Raw genomic sequence first — 18,019 nt, 5'->3', positions numbered from 1 at the left:
GTCTGGGGTGAAGGGAAAGAAATCTGCAGTGTCCACAGAGCCATGGAGATGGTAACAGGCCGAGATGTCCCCAGCTGCCCGCACAGAGATGGGGAAGGCATAGGTGGGGACAGAAAAGGGGGATACCACGAAGCACAGAGGCCAGAGCCAAAGCTGCAGCCATTCTGCAGACAGTGAGAAGGAAGCACAGGATGCTGGCTGTGTGGCTGTCAGGTGGGAAATTAAGAACTATATAGAAAAAAACAGCATGGACAATGGACGGATATAAGCAGGAATAGGAACATAAAATGAAGTCAGGGATGGGTCTGTGCAGACCTGCCACTGAAATGGAAGGGTATTGAGAGGAAGGAGGCAAGGCCCTGCCACAGGTGAATGCCCTCCCTGGCTACAGGGAGAAGTCTAGATATGTCATAATTGGACAGGGGCCAATCTGAGCGTGCCCAGCACTGCCCAAATTAGGGTGGGCAGGGGCAAAACTCTCGCCTGGAGAGCAGCTGAAGCAGGAGAGAATTCAGCCCATGATCAAGGGTGACCAACTGAGGCCCAGTGACGGCAGAGGGATCCCTGAATCCAGTTGGGCCCCAGCCAGCCTTGCTGCACCCCACCCAGGGGGGCATCAAAAAGGCAGCTGTGGCCATGACAACAAGGGGGGAGCCGCACTCCTCAGAGGCCTGTGCCCAGCCACTGTCACCCCACAGCTCGAGGGTTCACGGTCATGCTGCCACTGGCCAGTCAGCCATACATCAAGACCCCACCAGAGGCCCACCTAGCTTTGGTGAGACACACAATACAGAAATAAAACACGTTCGGTCCGGTGTCATGGCTCACGCCTGTCATCCCAGCACTTTGGGAGGCTGAAGCAGGTGGATCACCTGAGGTCAGGAGTTCGAGACCAGCCTGACCCACTTGGTGAAACCTGGACTCTACTAAAAATACAAAAATTAGCTGGGCGTGGTGGCGGGAACCTGTAATTCCAGCTACTGGGGAGGCTGGGGCAGAAGAATCGCTTTAACCTGGGAGGCAGAGGTTTTAGTGAGCCAAGATCGTGCCACTGCACTCCAGCCTGGAAAAGAAGAGCGAAACTCCGTCTCAAAGCAAAAACAAAAACAAAATCATGTCCTCTCTCTTGCCCTTGCTCTCTCTCATAAACATACTCAGATACAGAAAACCCATGGCAGAAAGCATTACGTGGTCAAAACAGCCAATTATTAATTATTATTACTAATTCGGCATTCCAGGACCCCTCAAAACAGCATCTGCCTGGCAGAAAAACTCCAATGGGCAGCTTAACCCAATGGGAAGGAAATAAATTGCTGGAGGAAAGCAAAAGGGTGGGTCATTAACCAGGACCTCCTCCTCTGCTTTTAATGGACAACGATGTCTCCTCCTCCCAGGTAGCCAGACCCTCTTACAGAGGCTACAGTCTCAACAAGGAGGAAGGGCCACACCACAGGAGTAACTAACTGTTTCAGGCTAGAATCAGCAATGGTTGCTGATTCTGAAAACATTCCAAGAATCGCAGGTCCTCCAAGCCCAACAAACAGCTTAAAGGCATGATTTGGGGCTAGAATCTAGACAGAAACAGCCTCCTTGCTGTACTTGAGAATCTTCAAAGGGAAGAAAAGGAACACATGAATTTGTCTAAATGACTTCACATCTACTGAAACGGGACTCATGCACACTTCTCTTTGGACAATCAGAGTCAAGCCACACTAACAAGGCAGTCCCATCCACCTGGGTTGGGCAGAACCTAACCTGCAGCCCAGGCGGGAGCAGCCCTGGCCATGACATGCACTGCAGTCAAGTCTCATGCCCACATTTACAAGTGTCTACTTTTCTAATGTCTCTCTAAACACCTCGTGCTTTAAATTTCAGAGGCTCCATTCCTTTCCTGAGCATTCTGCTTCCCAGGCTTGGCAGGACTTCTCCATCACCCCAATTAATTAGCTGTTAAAACAACAAGGCTCTTGGAAGGCAGAGATGGGCAGACTGCCTGAGCTCAAGAGTTCGAGACCAGCCTAGGCAACACGGTGAAACCCCATCTCTACTAAAATACAAAAATTTAGCCAGGTGTGGTGGTGAGTTTCTGTCGTCCCAGCTACTCAGAACGCTGAGGCAGGAGAATTGCTTGAACCAGGGAGGCAGAGGTTGCAGCAAGCCAAGATCACATCACTGCACTCCAGCCTGGGCGACAGAGTGAGACTCGTCTACTAAAAAAAAGAACAAGGCTCACTGATCACAAACCTACTTCTAATACTGTAAGCCAAAGAAGTGGTCTAAAATATGAAATGTGCACACAGACGTTCACCACAGCATTATTTACAACAACAGAATCTGGAAGGACCCCAGCAGTCCTTAACCGCACAGGAATGGCCAGGCAGAGCAGTAGCTGGCTGGGGCCTCGAGGGCACCCTGTCTGGTGCAGCTCTTCAACTGTGCCACTGCAGTGGGATCAGCCGCAGACAGTACATCCACTCTGGCCATGGCTGTGCTCCAATACGGTGTTTTTACAAAAGCACACAGTGAGCACACAGGCAAGGAGAACATTTACAGCGTTAAAAGAAATACAGAGCAAAAGAACTATGAAACACCACGAAAAACGCAGTAAGCGTTAAAAAGTATGCTCACAATAACTACAAGATTAGGAAATAAAACATGCAGGTGCAACCGGCCCACAGGGAGCATGGCCATTCACTGGGCAGTGGCATCAGGGAGTGGCTTCTCTCTATTTTTAGGACTTTCTGTTTTGTCCCAAGTCAGTGCAACATTTTGTTAGGTTTCTCAACTACGCCAACCCCCAAGGCAAGCACCCCCTCACTCAGCACAAACGGAAGGCCCTAAGAGGGCCTTCAGTCAAGAACATCTTTGAGAGACAAGGGGTGAGAATCTCCAAAAGGAAATAAAAGAAACACACAAGAACACCTCCTCACAGTCACCTCACCAGTAATAGCTTCTAAAATTTCAATGAGGAGATAAACATCCAAGGTCGGTGGGCAAGCTTTGGGGCCCAAGACCACCTCAGCCACTGTGGGGTCCCCAGGAACCTGCATTCTAGAATCTAATAGCAGAGGGGAAGCACAGGGAGTAAAGGACACGGCTCCAGGAGGCATGCCCTGGCCACCTGGCCACGCCTCCACGGCCCACTCACCTCATATAGCCCCTCGAAGAAGGTGTTCTTGTCCTCTGTGCTCCATGACTCCCACTGCCGCCGAACCTTTTTGCCTTCTTCCTTCTCACCACCAGAAGACCCTAAGTTCCGGGAGGAGGAGCGCGAGGCCCCTGCAGGGGCAGCAGAGGCAACCCCAGACACATTTCCAGATGATGATCCTCCACCTTCGGCTCCTTGGAGAGAAAGCACTGTACAGTGATCTGTTCCAGAAAGCTGGTGGGCCTGGCAGGGCAGAGGGCCTGAGGGAGGGTAACGCCCACTGCCCCGAGGTCCCATTCCACAATCCTCAACCAAGGACGCTGGCAGGCAGCACCCAAGACCAGGGTGCCAGTGAGGCTGCTCAGGACTGCCAGGATGCTTACCTGGCCAAATGACTCTCTAATGTTTTTACAATTAGAAAAGGAGCGAGAGTTTATGTGGAACCGTGTAACAGCACGACAATACTGCAGCCTAAGACGCTCTGTTCACAATGCAGACAGATCCCTTCCCTCGGCAAACTGAAGCCTCACATCACATTTCATGCGTGTTTCTTTTGCAAATGAGATTTCTGGCTGAAATATTCTTACCACCTTTTCAAATAATTAGGTTGAGATTCAACCTCAAGAAAACATTTAAATGTGTGTAAACTACTACCTTCTTTTAGATATAATCAATACTTCAGAATGTGAACCATTTAATGCCTAAGAATCTTTAGTCTTAAAACTCCTTTTCCTCAATGTCCACCAACAGAATGTGGTGTCCTGAGAACAGCCTGATAACCTTGCAAATCCTATCACAGCATCAGTTCCTGAGCTCAAGTCGAGTCCTCTGAGACCAGGCCAGGAGGGAAAAGCCCAAGAAGACCTGAGGAGGCTTCACTCCCCAGCTGTGGACCAAGAACCCCAGGCTCCTCCGAGACAAGAGGCAGTGATGTGGCAGGAGTCAAAGACCACATATAAAGACTTTATGGCCTAACACACTCCTCCCACCCACCTGTTTCTCCTCGCAGGGGGAGCGGGAACTGTCAGCATATCCCTGTGATAACCAGGGTTCTCTTTTTATAAAACATTAGGACCATAAAATGCTGGGACATCTTCAAACTCTGAACAAAATGCTTTAAAAAGCAAAAGCTGGCTGGGCACGGTAGCTCACTCCTGTAATCCCAGCACTTTGGGAGGCCAAGGCGGGTGGATCACTTGAGGCCAAAAGTTAAGAGACCAGCCTGCCCACCATGATGAAACCCCGTATCTCTACTAAAGATATAAAAATTACACCTGGGGTGGGGTGGGGCGCGTTGGCTCATGCCTGTAGTCCTAGCACTTTGGGAGGCTGAGGCAGGCGGATCATGAGGTCAAGAGAGTGAGACCATCCTGGCCAATGTGGTAAAATCCCATCTCTACTAAAACTACAAAAAAAAAACTAACTGGGTGTGGTGGCACGTGCCTGTAGTCCTAGCTACTCGGGAGGCTGAAGCAGGAAAATTGCTTGAACCCAGGTAATGGAGGTTGCAGTGAGCCGAGATCACACCACTACGCTCTAGCCGGAATGTCTCCCCGCCGCCGCCAAAAAAAAGAAAGAAAGCAAAATCCAAGCAGATGTAGATTACTGTTAAGATGCTTTCCTAATGAGACAATCACAGGCTTTTCCGTCCAGATCCACTTCTTGGTTGACCGAGAAGGGGGCCCTGCCTGGGCAGCCACTTGCAGGCTGGGAGCTCAGCACCTCCCCCGGTGGGGGTCTGCCTCCAAATCTGGAGGCGGAGGTTGTAGTGAGGCGAGATCACACCATTCATTGCACACCAGCCTGGGCAACAGAGATTCACGCGTTAAAAAAAAATTTAAAAAGAAAAAGCCTCTCAGTCCCACCCGCCCCATTTCTGGTAGTCAAGGGCCACATGCGGCCATCATTGCAGAGAGAGTTGCCAGACGGTGCTGCACCTGAATGTCCAGCATTCACAGCCGAGAGCACACTGCTGTGGAATAAAAAATGAGTTCCAAGCGTGTCCCACCCAGGCTGCTTTCCAACTGTTCAATTCCCATCCTGCAGAGACAAAAGAAACAAAATCCAGGTATGCTCTGTGCTACACATGAAATACCTCACATGTTATCTGGCCCTGTCCATTCCTCAACAAACCAGGACCTAATGAACCTAGTACTTCCCAAGAACCTAGTGTTTCCCAAGTTGAAGGGCAGGTTACAGACGCCATCTGAAACATAACTGTTAAATACAAGGCGCTCTGCTTCACTAGGGGCCTGTAATTCCTCACGTGGAGTCATGTCAGGAAGGACTGCCTGTCCACCTCTGCACCACCCACAACAAAGGCTTTCAGAGCCATTTACAGGTTCCTAAGAAACACTCACTAAACTCTCTTCTTCCAAGACCACAACTTGCTAAGCAGCCCTGCCGTTACATATCGTTATTTTTGCTAGCCCATGCTGGCATTACATATATTTGAAAAAGTAACAGACATAAATTTCCCAAAATTCTATAATCCAGATGTCTTGCTAAATTTTGTGAGATTTTACTGGATCACAACACTGGTGATCCAAGACAAAGAAAATGAAACAGTAAAGGCTAACAGAATGAAGAGTCTGAGCTGGACGAACTCTCAGAGGTGGAGAGGAGGCAAAAGCTCATCTGAGACAAGAGAAGAAGGCACAACAGTAAAGGTGGCTCTGGCAGGGCTGGTGAAGCGGCACCTACTCCTCAGAGGAGCAGGCCACCTCCCAGCAGCCCCAGGCTGGTGCAAGGGGCTTCCCTTTCCTCCTGTTGTTTTAGAAATGACACATCCTCAGTAGAGAAAAGCAGAGCAAGATCAATATTCAGAAAAGAAGGCAGACCTGAGGTTGGGAGTTCAAAACCAGCCTGGCCAACATGGTGATGCCCCATTTCTACTAAAAATACAAAAATTAGTCAGGTGGCGCGCGCCTGTAATCCCAGCTACATTGGGAGGCCAAGGCAGGAGGATCACTTGAGGTCAGGAATTCGAGACCAGCCTGGCCAACAACGTGAAACCCCATCTCTACTAAATATACAAAATTAGCCAGGCATGGTGGCACACGCCTATAATCCCAGATACTCTGGAGGCTGAGACAGAATCACTTGAAGCTGGGAGGCAGAGATTACAGTGAGCCAAGATCGAGCCACTGCACTCCAGCCTAGACAACAGAGCAAGAGACTGTCTTAAAAAAAATAAAGTAAAATTAAAGCAGATTCCCCCCCGGTGGCACACACACCTGGGTAGCTGAGGCAGGAAGACTGCTTGAGCTCATGAGTTCAAGACCAGCCTGAGCAACACAGGGAGACCTTGTCTTTGCAAAACAAAACAGATTATAAAACCCAAAAAGCAGAAAAGAAAGCCAATCACCCCCAGTAATCTTTTCTCTTATTTGGTGCCCATTATCCTAGACTTTTTATTCTATTCCATTTTGGTGGTGTTGGATAGGCAGTCTTGCTCTGCACCCAGGCTGGAGTGCAGTGGTGCAATCTTGGCTCACTGCACCCTCTGCCTCTGGGGTTCAAGCAATTCTGGCACCTCAGCCTCCCAAGTAGCTGGGATTATAGGCGCACACCACCACGCCTAGCCAATTTTTTGTACTTTAGTAGAGACGGGGTTTCACCATATTGCTCAGGTTGGTCTCGAACTCCTGAGCAGAGACAATCCACCTCAGCCTCCCAAAGTGCTAGGATTACAGGCATGGTCCACTGTGCGCAGCCTAAACTTGGAATGCTTTTTAAAAAAGAACCACAATTTCAGAGCAGAAATTGAAGTGGCCTCTGGTTCATCCCTAAAATTTCAGATGCAGAAACCGCTTCACTGCTTGACCTGTAGCTCACTCACTGACTCCAGGTCAAACAAAATGAAAACAGAAAGTGGGGGCAGAGACACCTAGTAGAATACAAGGATGATCACCTGGGCAGGACCACCCTCAGCTCAGAGAAATTCAGATGAAAACAGAAGGTAATGATTGAAGGGGAAGACAAAGAAGCAACAAGAAAAATGAAAGCAGAAAGGCAAGAGATGGAAAGAGAAGATGATGTAAACAAAATCAGGTGGGCGTGGGGGCTTCTCCGGGTGTAGGATGGTCAGTGAAAAGCAGAAGGCCCAAACCAGGTCTGTCTGTGAATGTTGCTGAGACCACGGGGTCTGAGCATAGTCTGCACGATAAGGAGCACCATCAAGAAGCCTAGAGGGAAGTGGGTACAATAGCATGATCCCTGACAGTGTTTTCTTTGTTGCTCTTCTGCCCAGGCTGGAGTGCAATGGTGTGATCTCAGCTCACTGCAACCTCCAGCTTCTGGGTTCAAGCAATTCTCCTGCCTCAGCCTACTGGGTGCCCACCATCAGGCCCAGCTAATTTTTGTAGTTTTAGTAGTGATGGGGTTTCACCATCTTGGCCAGGCAGGTCCTGAATGCCTGACCTTGTGATCCACCCGCCTTGGCCGCCCAAAGTGCTGGGATTACAGGCGTGAGCTACCACACCCAGCCAACAGTGAGCTCTTTGAAAGCAAGAACTGTGTGGGATTTTCCCCTGCCCAAACCTGGTTCTAGGCCTCACACACGGCAAGTGCTCCGTGACAGCACAGAGTCCAATGGAGCCCAGATAAAGGGCCTCCCCATGCTCCCTTTGCCCCACAGCAGCCCCAGACAGCACGCCCCAGGCCACTAGGACCCAGGTCCTCCCAAACAGAAGCCGCCTTTCCACTCAGCTTGGTCACTACCACAGTTCTCCACCAGCCACACTGCCTGCCACCTGCCTTCCCCTTCCCATCTGCACCACATTTCCCAAGCCAGCTCTGTGCTGCCCAAGTAAGACGATTTCAACAGCCTCCTCTTGGGTCTCCCAAATCCCTAGCACCTGCTGCAGCCCGCTGTGCAGTGTGCTGTGAGGGCGCAGCCATGTGGCCCCAGTGCACCCTCCCCGTTGCCAGCCCCTCTATCTAGCTCCAGACAGGCCAGACCGCCTGCTCTTTGCAACATGTCCTCTTCCCCATCACATGTCCTGAGTTGGCCTGGACTGTTACCACCTGCGCTCCTTCATATCACCTTAAGATGACAAAATTATGCATATCTTTCAACTGGGGAAGCTGAGACACGGGCTGAGTAGGTCACCCACAAAGCCACACACCTACTCACTGCCCAACAGGCCTGGAAATAACAGAAGCTATATTTAAACGGCACCTTAAAAATGCATTCAAATGCCCTGCTTCTGCCTGTCTTCACAATGTGTAGTTATCTCCATTTTAGAAATGGGGATACTTTCAGAAGTTATTAGTAGCATTATGTGGCTTAAAAAAAATGGGGAAACTGAGGCTATAAAAGCCCCAAAGTCAACAGGCAGCAAGAACCATGCAGCCTTCTCCAAACCCAGGTGTTTCCCATGCCATGCCATCGGAAGAGCTCTGAACGCCAAGTGCACACGCTGTGCTGGCACAAGGCTGGAGGATCAGGGTTGTAATGGAGAACACCGACCTCAAGGTCCCCCCCTCAGCCTGTGAAAGGTGAGAAGTTAAATGACTCACCCAAAGGCACAAGGCTAATAGGCAGCCAGAGCTAGGCTTTTGGAAGATGTCTGTCAGACACGAAAGCCCAGTGACACGCTGTCATCGTCTATAACACCCATTCACTGTCCTGGAGCACTCTTTTTGTAGTTTGGTGAACTTCCTTCTGAGAGTCAGGAACAGTAAAATCAAGAATGACAGCAGACCAACTGTGAGGGAGTCAGTGGCTGGTCTAGAGGTGAGAGGACCACAGTGAACACATGCGTCTCCTCCAAGCTTCATTCTCAGCTAGAAAGACACTGGTAAGACCCGCTTGTGGAAGTGCATCTCCAGCACAGGGAAGCATCCTCATGGCCTATGTCTGCAGCATAAGAGAGCAGGGACCCTTCCCTGGAGGCCAAGGATGGTACAGAAACTGCAGAGGTCCGACTTGTCCACCTCCACATCTCCTGAGGCATTCTGCGTCTCTCCTAACACAGGACATCACATCAGAGGCTGGTGCCGGCAGCTTTGGTCTTGGAGATGCAGTTGTGGTTCAGGGCTTTGTGGATACCATCTCCACCAAGGTCACATGGGGGGGTTCCTTCAAGCAAGCCAAGTCGCAGGCAAGGTGTCACCTCAGCAGGTGAGTCCTGAGCCTCCCCTACCCAGCCCCATCGCCATGCACATGCAGTGCTGCCACTCCATTCTATACGACAGGCAGTCAGAGAGCAAACAGGGACTCCTCCCAGCCTCACATCATCCTATCACTCTAAAGATCCGGTCCATACTCCAGGCATGCCTGCAAGAGCCCTGGTCAGGGTCGCCAGACTCCGCAATGTTCTCTTGCAGGTTCTGAAGCTGACTTGAAACCTGGTGGTCTCCAGGACACCCCCTGGAGTCACGCATACTGCCCCCTTCTCTGCTGTGACTCCCATCCTCAGTACCTGCAAGGCTCAGTGTCCTCCTGCATCTTCTGACCAGTGCTGTCTCTCTCAAAATTTCTCCCTTTCCTCCCACAAATATTTGAGAGAAACACAACTAGAACTCCACTGTTTCTGTAAAAGTATATGCCCTCTTCATCAAATACCATAAGATTTTCTAATTGCATCCTGCAGGCAATTCAAGATATCCCTACTAATCTACAAACTCCTGGGAAATGTCTCCTTTTTCTGGTGTTTCTAATGTGGTTCTTTAGTGTTAAAAATGCTGTTGTTACTTCACATGACAAAAAGCTTCCATATACCACTTTATACGACAACACTAATTTTCACATTTCTGACTTTGCTATCCAGAATAATCTCTCTGCTATCCTGATATCCTCATATAACCTAAAATAAAACACAAAAATGAAACTCTGAACGTATACTTCATTAGACAACTTCACAACAGAAATGAGTTTTAATATCAAAAGTATACAGGTATTTGCAAATCAGCTCAGCCTTCAAACCAATGTTCAAATGTTGCCTTCCCTACTTTATTTTTAGTTTTGTTTTTGAAACAGCATCTTGCTGCATCACCCAGGCTGGAGCACAGCATCTACAGCTCACCGCAGCCTCCAACTCCCAGGTTCCAGTGATCCTCCCACCTCAGCCTCCTGAGTGGCTGGAACTACAGGTACAATCTTTACATCTTTTTGAAACATCTAGAAACTACAGGCAGGCCACAGATTATACAAAATACAAAGAAGAGTAAATTGTGCACAGTCATTTACTGCTTCCTACACACAAACAACTGTCACTTTATACTACCTGGTTTTGGAGATGGTGTGTTTTCCCATCCTTGATGGAACTGAAGTTCTTTGGGATGAGTGAGGGGATCAAATAAGCAGAAGGTCTCTGTCGCCACCGCCAATGTTCTCGCATTCCATCTGCCCCAGCAGAACACCAGCTCAAGAGCATTCCTGGGGCTTGTACTCACCCCACAGGTGCGCCCCCACCCCACCTGCCTGTGCAGCCTCCTCCTGCAGTCCTGTCATCTTGCAGCTGCACACATTTTCCATAGCAAAAGTACCAGGTGCCCATTAAGCACCTTGTTCCTTGAGGCAGGTGTTTCTTTTATCCCAAAGATGGAGTAGCTTGCCCAGAGCCAGCCACACCGTTAACTGGCCAAACAAACAGGGAGGAATGTGAGGCCTGTGTCTCCTGACCGCTGTCTTACAGTTTCTGTGGCTCTGAGCCCACATCTCCAATGTGTCCCAGAATCACTTCGGTGGTGTGGTACAGCTGCAGGAATGTGTTTTGGGATTTCTGGTCTGCAGCTTACCTTGTGTTTAGGTTGAGCACGTGAGTTAAACAATGGACTTCAGCTTCTGCACTCATTTAAATGCAAAATTACAGAGATGCGAGACGCCTGGCACACAGGCATGAAATCTCAGCTACTATCCCTATGTCGATACAAAAATATTTAAATTTGAAATTGTACTAGAAAAAAAGTATTTTTCATTGAAGTCAATAAAAGAGTCTCTTCTTGCAGAGAAAGAAAACACAGTTGTGTGCAGAAAAGCCAAACAAGGAGACTTTCCTCTTCTCTCCAAGTCCTTTCTTCCCAATTCACTATAAGGATCTCAGGCCCATTGAGATTGAAATTGGTAAGGGCATTAAGTAGTCAAGCAAAGGAACTGCCAGTGATTGAGCTATGTATTCCTTATGCATAACCGAAGTTACACCATTTTCAACTGAAAAATTGAAAAATGAAGAATTGATCATTTCCTCACTGACAGGTGCTCACCACTCCAGGTGCAGATTTCTCCAGATTGTAAGAGAATTCTCCTCTAAACATCATTCTGGAAGGTGAGCTAAAGAGTGTTACAGGGCAACTGTCACCACCTGGTCTTCTTTTCTGACGGGTAATGGAAGTGATGACTGAGCAGAGGTCTCTCCAAAGACTGGTGGTGGGGGATGTCCTAGGCACGGTGAAATGCCTCCAAAGGCACAGAGGAGCATGAAGGCAGACAGCAGTGGACAGGCGGCCTCCCTTCTCGGGAAGCTCCGAGGCAGACAGTGGCCGAGAAGGGGACAGGCAGCCTTCCTTCCTGGGAAGCTCTGAGGCAGACGCTGGCTGAGAAGTGGACAGGCCGCCTTCCTTCCCAGGAAGCTCCGAGGCAGACAGCGGCCGAGAAGCTCTGTGATGCAGAGGAGACCCACTTCCTACTCCTCTCCTAAAAGCCGCTATTGCAGCTTATTTCATTAAAGATATATTTGCTTGCTAAAGTGAGATAATGAATATGTCATGAGGAGCACAAATTCTAATAAATTTGCATTTTACTAATATTAAAATGTAATAAAAAGTCCCAGGCTTCTCCAAGCCACACAGTGGGACAAGAAGCAGGAACACAAGTGCCAGCCGGCTGAGCATGAGAGGAGCTCAGTAAACCTTCTGCACCTTAACAAGCCACTCTCAACTATACAAACAAAAGGAAGCCTCCCTCATCACCTGACTGCCAAAAATCTACCTGATCACCAACGCCTTAGCAGCATTTCACTTGTACACAAGTAGCCACATACCCATCTCAACACTTTCACACCAATGCACTATTCCCTTTCAGCAGCCACACTTCAAGGCGGTGAAGGAGCTGCCCTCGTTTCTTGTCTCACAGATGAGGATACCCGACAGAAAAGCATCTCCAAGAAGGTGAAGGGGCAGAGGATGGTTGGAGGCCAGGGGCGTGGGGGTGGCGAATGCCGGCTGGACTTGAGGTCCAGGCCTCTGAACCATAAACAACAAACCTTTGAAGGCACCACGGAGCTTACATGAGCTTAGACATACCTATTACCTACAATAAAAAAACTAGTAACAATCAAAGCCAGTAATGTTTTCCCAAGACTGGCAATTTTCACACTAAAGTAAGTTTATATGAGGCAAGTTTTAAATTCTGAAACAAGCTATCTTAAATTTACATCTTTAACAAAATTCTTTATCAGTGACTAAAGCCATGATTCCAGAGGCCAGCCTTCTTTGGTTGCGAATGCAGCAGGAGAAGCAAGCTGAATGGGACACATTTGGCACAGATCTCCAAAATAGATTCTCTATTAGTTCGTAACATATTCCCTTTTTAAAACTACCAGGACCATTTACTAAATTTAAATGAACATTTCCCAAGGAAGGTAGTGAAAGATTTTTTTTTCATGCGAAACTCACTGGAAATTGATGTTATATTTGCTATTTATACAAAGTGTTGCAAAGGCAGTCAGAAACAAAAAGAATCTAAGAGCCATTCACCTGTTTTAGGAAAAGCACAAGGCTTAAATACAAATAAAAGCATACAACAATGAAGTACTGGCACATGGAAAACAAAACTAACCCGTAGTTTTCTTATGATCTTGGAGGCCCCAGCTAAGTAACAACATTCTCCAGCCCCTCGGAATACAATGCCAAACACTCCAAGCTATTGCTTGCTCACATCAGGACACAATCGTTTTCGCCACTCTTCCCTTTCTTTGGCACAGAAGTAAACCTCAGTTGCAACTCAAAGGGCCCCACTTCTATGCCCTTCCTACACTCAAGCCAGGTGCACTTGAAGGAGAGGACAATGAGTCCAAGTCAGACCCTAAGGATCCCTTCTCCGTTTCTTATCCATCGTCCCCCAATGAGTTTCAAAAGGCTGTGCCTTTGTTGCATTTCCACCACCTGATGTCTGCAAAAGAGATACAAGCAGGTATTTTCTTCTCTTCCCCTTTCTCAACCATTGTCCGCTGTTTATAACAGAAAACCATCAATGACCCTTTGGGGAAGAAAACAGCTTTAGGGGATCTCTTTGACTCTCCCAGAGAAAGGATACTGGCTGCCTCTTCAAAGAGTTTAAATATAGAAAAGTGGCAGCCTCTTCGAAGGAGAGAGGGGACACATCCTAGCTAAGTGCCACCCCAAGTGAGGGCCTCAGTGCAGGCCGCGGGATGGGTGAGCTGGGGTGGAGCCCGGCTGGGACAAGGGGTTCCTCTCCCCCGGGACACACCCTGGAGAGGGGCTGGGGTCTCCCAGGAGGACGGGTCGCCCTACCTTTTCCGCGGGGCCCCGGACCACCAGCGTTGCCGCTCCCCACGGCGTTCGGAGGGTCCTTCCTGGGCCTCTTGCTCTGCGGCCGCACGCTGGACCGGAGGAAGTGGTGCTGGTCCTGGGGGCTGCCTTGCGGCGGAGACGGCGCCTGCGGCGCGTTGGGGGGCGCGGGGGTGCCGTCGGCGCCGGCCCGGGGGGTCTTTTCGTCCCTCTTTGTGCCGCTGCTCTCCTCGGCCGCGTCTGCGCCGCCGGCCCCTTCACCTTCCAGGGACTCCTCATCGGCCGCCCGCTTACCCAGCTTCTTGAGCCCGTCCTCCCCGCTGCCGCCGTCGCCCAACTTCACTGTCATCCTGCGGCCGGGAGAGGGGAGGCAGCCGGTGAGGCGGGCGCAGGCCGGGAAGTTTAGCGGCCCCGACGCGCTCTCAACATGGCCGCCGTTGTTTGTTCCAAATCCCCTCTCGGCGGCTCGGCCCGGCCCGCCCGAGCCCGCCCGAGCCCGCCGCGGCCCCTTTCGCCCCCGCGCCGCCGCCCCCGGCCCTGCCCGCCGGCCCAGGACCCTGCCGGGCCTCCCCGGACGCCCCCTGGCCGAGACCCGCGTCCAGACGCCCGAGCCGGCGGAGGGAGGACGCGAAAGCTCGGCGGACCCTACCCTACCCTACCCTGCCCGGCCTCGGCCAGGGCCCGGGCCCCGGCCCCGGGGGCTATGGGAGGCCCGGCGCGGGCGCGGGTCGGGGCACGGCTGCGGTTCCCGGCCGCCGCCCCGCCCGCTGCCACCTACCCGGCGGGGCCGCGGCTCATGGCCTGGCCCAGCGTGCCGGCCTCGCTCCCTGCGCCGCCTCGGCCGGCCGGGCCGCAGCCCCAGCCCTCGCCCCTCGTCCCACCCCCTCCCCGCCCCCCGAAACGCGCGGGGCTCCCGGGTCCCGCGCACCTGCCCGGCGCGCCAGCCCCCAGAGTTGGCCCTGGAGGAGGGCGGAGGAGGCCAGATCCACCCCGGGACCGGAGAAGCGCGGGCTCCCCTGCCCGCACGGGGAACTCCATGGTGGCCCAATGCCGCCGGACGCCTGCTTATTTTAAAACAGACATAAAGAATAATCAGCTCTGGATCTCTGGGAATCTTCTTCCCAGGGTGGGAGATGAGAGCTGCTGCGGGGATTTACCAGTTAAAAGTGCTTTTGCAACAAAGGAGCCTGTTGCATGGGGCAGGTTGGAAGCACCCGGGAAAGTGACAGCCCGGGTATGTCCAGGTCCAAGGGCAAGACGCAGTACAAGACGATGGTGTTAAAACTCCTGGCAACGACTAACGAAATTCTTGCATTAACTTTGCTACCCCCTGCCCTGTAAAAACGTCAACCACAAAATGCAGTGACTAAAAATGCTGCAGCCCAGAAAGCAGAGCACTCAAAAATAAGCTCAGGGAATCAGGTACACACCAACAGCTTCAGCCCAGAAACAGGGACGGGCACGTGCGAGGAAGCCGAAAACGCTCCATTCCTCCGCAGACACCGAGCCTGCGTGGCACACAGCTGTCGAGGACGGGAACGTTTCTACTGCAAGGGAACACTCGACCGAGGCACCCACACTGGGACGCGGACGCGGACGAGGACGTCTCCTTCTCAGAGATCGGAAAACGGGTCACAAGCCGCAATAGTGCCCCCACCCCGAGGTGAGATCACACACAAAGGTCCGTGGCCGTTTTCTCCTGTTGGAGTTGATCTTGGGAATCACTTTAAAAACTCTGCCAAAGAACAAAAACCGCACGCGACCAACCCCCCAACTTCAGGGATTTCGTGGCAGGGGACGTCTCCCTCTTCACTCTCAATGCGCCGCTTTCCGCGCACCCGAACCCCCAAGCTTTCTCTCGGGCCAGAAAGCAGAGAACCCCGCTGCCCAGGGGCCTGTCCGCCCGCAGGCCGCCCGGGAGTTTGGCCACCGCACCGAAGACGCCGTCCGAGCGCGGGGACGCCCTTTTCGCCGCTGAAAGGACCCCTTCCCTGAGGGCCAGCAAGCACGGGGATGGCCCCCTTTTCGCGAGAACCACCAACGGGACTTGACCGTTCTCGGAGGCGCAGTCTCCTCCGGCCCTACCCGCTCCGCACCGGCTGGCCTCTCGGGATGGGGGAGAAGCCTCCTCGCCCTGAGGCCAGTTCGGGCTGCACCGGGCGCGGTGGCAGCGACGCCCCGCCGCGCTCCCCCGCGCCGCCCGACAGCACCCCCGGTGCGGGCCTCGCCATGACAGCCCCAGCGCCCAGCCTCAGTCACCTTTTTCATCAACGCCCGGCGGCAGCCTGGCTTCCCGGGGCCTCCCCGGGCGCCCGCAGAACCAGCCGGGCCGGGCTGCCCCGGCACCCGAGCGCCGGCTGCAGTGAGGCAGCGACGCCGGGCCGCTCGTCCGCCTCGGAAGCAGCTGGCCGACCGGCGCTCGACCCGTTACGTCCCCTCCGCGGGCCGGCGCGCGGCTGAGGGGGCTGCGGGCACAGACGCTGCCGCCGCTCAGCCTCGAAAAGCCGGCCCGCCGCGCTCAGCAGTAGTTCCGGCTACGGCGGCCGGTGGGGACCGCACGGACGGCGCGCGGGGGCGGGGCCGGGGCGCGCGGGCGCGCGGGGCGGGGCGACGAGCGCGGAGGCGAGCACGCCCAAGGTTTCTTCGGGCGCGACTCCCCAAAACGGCGCTCCCATTGGCTAGCGTCAGGCGAGCGCGCTCGCACGCACAGGCCCGGGGAAAGCGTCGGAGGCGAGCCCGCGGCGCGAGTAGTGTTGTGACGCCAGCCCCGCGACCTTGCGGACCATGCGTCTCTTTGGATTGGTGGACAGACAGCCAATAGGCCAGCACCCAGGCTGTGATTGGCCGCGGCCGTGTTGACGGATACGTGAGAAGAAAACGCCGCGGTGGCTCGGAGTCGGGATTCGGGCGCGAACCTGAGTTCTGAGGAGAAGTGTCGGGGCGCGTGAGGCAGATACGCGCACCCTTTCCTGGGTGGGGTGTGTGCTTCTGCGCTACGTTAGCGTGGCTGAGCGGCGCGGTCTGGGCTCCCTGCAGTCTCCGCCTGCCGCGTTCCAGCCATTCTCCCGCCTCAGCCTCCCGGGTCGCTGGGATTACAGGCGCGCGCCACCACGCCCGCTAATTTTTTTGGTAGTACAGACGGGTTTTCACCATGTTGGCCAAGCCAGTCTCGAACTCCTGACCTCAAGTGATCCGCCCGCCTTATCCTCCCAAATTGCTGGGAGGACAAGCGTGAACCACCGCCCCTGGCTCAAGTTATAGCCTTTCTCTCTTTCTTTCCTTTTCTCTGCCGCCCAGGCTGGAGTGCACTGGCGCGAGCCCGGCTCGCTGCAGTGTCCGCCTCCCGGGGCTCAGGCGATCCTCCTCCCTCAGCCTCCTGTAGCCGAGACTACAGGCGCCACCGCGCCCGGCTAGTTTTTGTAGAGACAGGATCCCGTCCCGTTGCCCAGGCTGGTGTCGAACTCCGGGGCTCCAGCGATCCGCCCGCCCCGGCTTCCCAAGCGCTGGAACCACAGGCGCGAACCCCGCGCCCGGCCGCCAGCTGCTTTCTGGGGGCGGGGGGCGCTCCCTGCCTCCCTCCGTTCTCTGGCGTCCGGGCCCCGGAGGTGGACAGACGCCCCCCGTTACCCAACAGCTCAGGGCACTGCCGAGCGCATCGCGTTTTCCAGAAACGCCCGAGCCACGCCGTCCACGCCTAGACTAGAGCCGCGGAGCCAGCGAAGGCCCGGGCTGAGACCGCCCCGCGGTGCAAAGGCCCCGCCTCGGGGTGCGCGGGAGGGGAACGCGCCCCGGAGAGAAGGATGCAGCGGTCCTCCTCCACCTGGAGTGCCTCCCGCGGGATCGGGGCTGTGACAGCGCGCCCTCGATACAAAGGGGACCCGTCGCCGGCCCCGCGCCGCTGCCTCTCCTAGAAAAAGCTCGTCCCGCTTCCCTCCCGTAGAGCAGAATAACGCGGGCCCCGGCGCTCGGATGTCAGAGCCGCAAGTGCGTGCCCGATCGCCTTCGGCTCTTTCCGGCCGCTTGGGGCGGTTCGGGCGTCGTCGGCGCCGCCTCGCTCCCCTTCGGCTGTTTCCGCGTTCCTGGCGCGCCGTTGTCCCGGCAACGCGCGGCGGCTCAGCGGCCAGGCGGAGGTAAGTGGCCTTGGGACTAGGGCGGCAGACCCAGGTCCTTAGGAGCCAGGCGGGGGTTTGGGGCCGAGGACCTGACTTGGGGCGGGCGTCGGAACCCTCCCACCTCCGCCCACGATGCCGTCGCCGCCGAGTCCCCGCAGCCCCTTGCGGGTCCCATCGAGGCTGGGGCGGGCTTAGCGCGGGGTCCAGATCGCCTTTGGGACGTTGGCCGCCGTCCCGGCACGGCCTGGAATCGCGGTGGATTCCGGTCACTGGGCGAGTCCCT

At 53.8% G+C, this 18,019-nt stretch overlaps 2 protein-coding genes across 6 annotated transcripts in view; one reads left to right on the top strand and one right to left on the bottom strand.

Annotated features, from left to right (window-relative positions):
- CRAMP1 (cramped chromatin regulator homolog 1) overlaps positions 1 to 16,157 on the bottom strand; it is a 55,528-nt gene extending 39,371 nt beyond the window's left edge. For 3 of the 4 annotated variants that reach the window (XM_037732341.1, XM_037732342.1, XM_037732343.1), the window contains exons 1-3: positions 14,403 to 14,465; positions 13,628 to 13,974; positions 3,149 to 3,342 (exon numbers count right to left, since the gene is read on the bottom strand). In XM_037732341.1, the coding sequence (XP_037588269.1) occupies positions 3,149 to 3,342; positions 13,628 to 13,974; positions 14,403 to 14,422 (561 nt within the window). In that variant the 5' untranslated portion in view covers positions 14,423 to 14,465. Of the gene's footprint in view, positions 1 to 3,148; positions 3,343 to 13,627; positions 13,975 to 14,402; positions 14,466 to 15,883 lie in introns of those variants that run through there. The other variant, XM_017511192.2, reaches the window with a different exon arrangement.
- Positions 16,158 to 17,615: 1,458 nt separating this feature from the next.
- The window catches only part of IFT140 (intraflagellar transport 140), a 102,479-nt gene continuing 102,075 nt past the window's right edge, over positions 17,616 to 18,019 (top strand). For both annotated transcript variants that reach the window (XM_017510985.2, XM_037732330.1), the window contains exon 1: positions 17,616 to 17,754. The gene's annotated coding sequence lies outside the window, so the exon portion shown is untranslated. The remainder of the gene's footprint in view (positions 17,755 to 18,019) is intronic.

This window comes from Cebus imitator, unplaced genomic scaffold (assembly GCF_001604975.1).
Source record: "Cebus imitator isolate Cc_AM_T3 unplaced genomic scaffold, Cebus_imitator-1.0 Scaffold444, whole genome shotgun sequence".
Taxonomy (NCBI): Eukaryota; Metazoa; Chordata; class Mammalia; order Primates; family Cebidae; genus Cebus; species Cebus imitator.
This window is presented reverse-complemented; position numbering and strand designations above follow the sequence as displayed.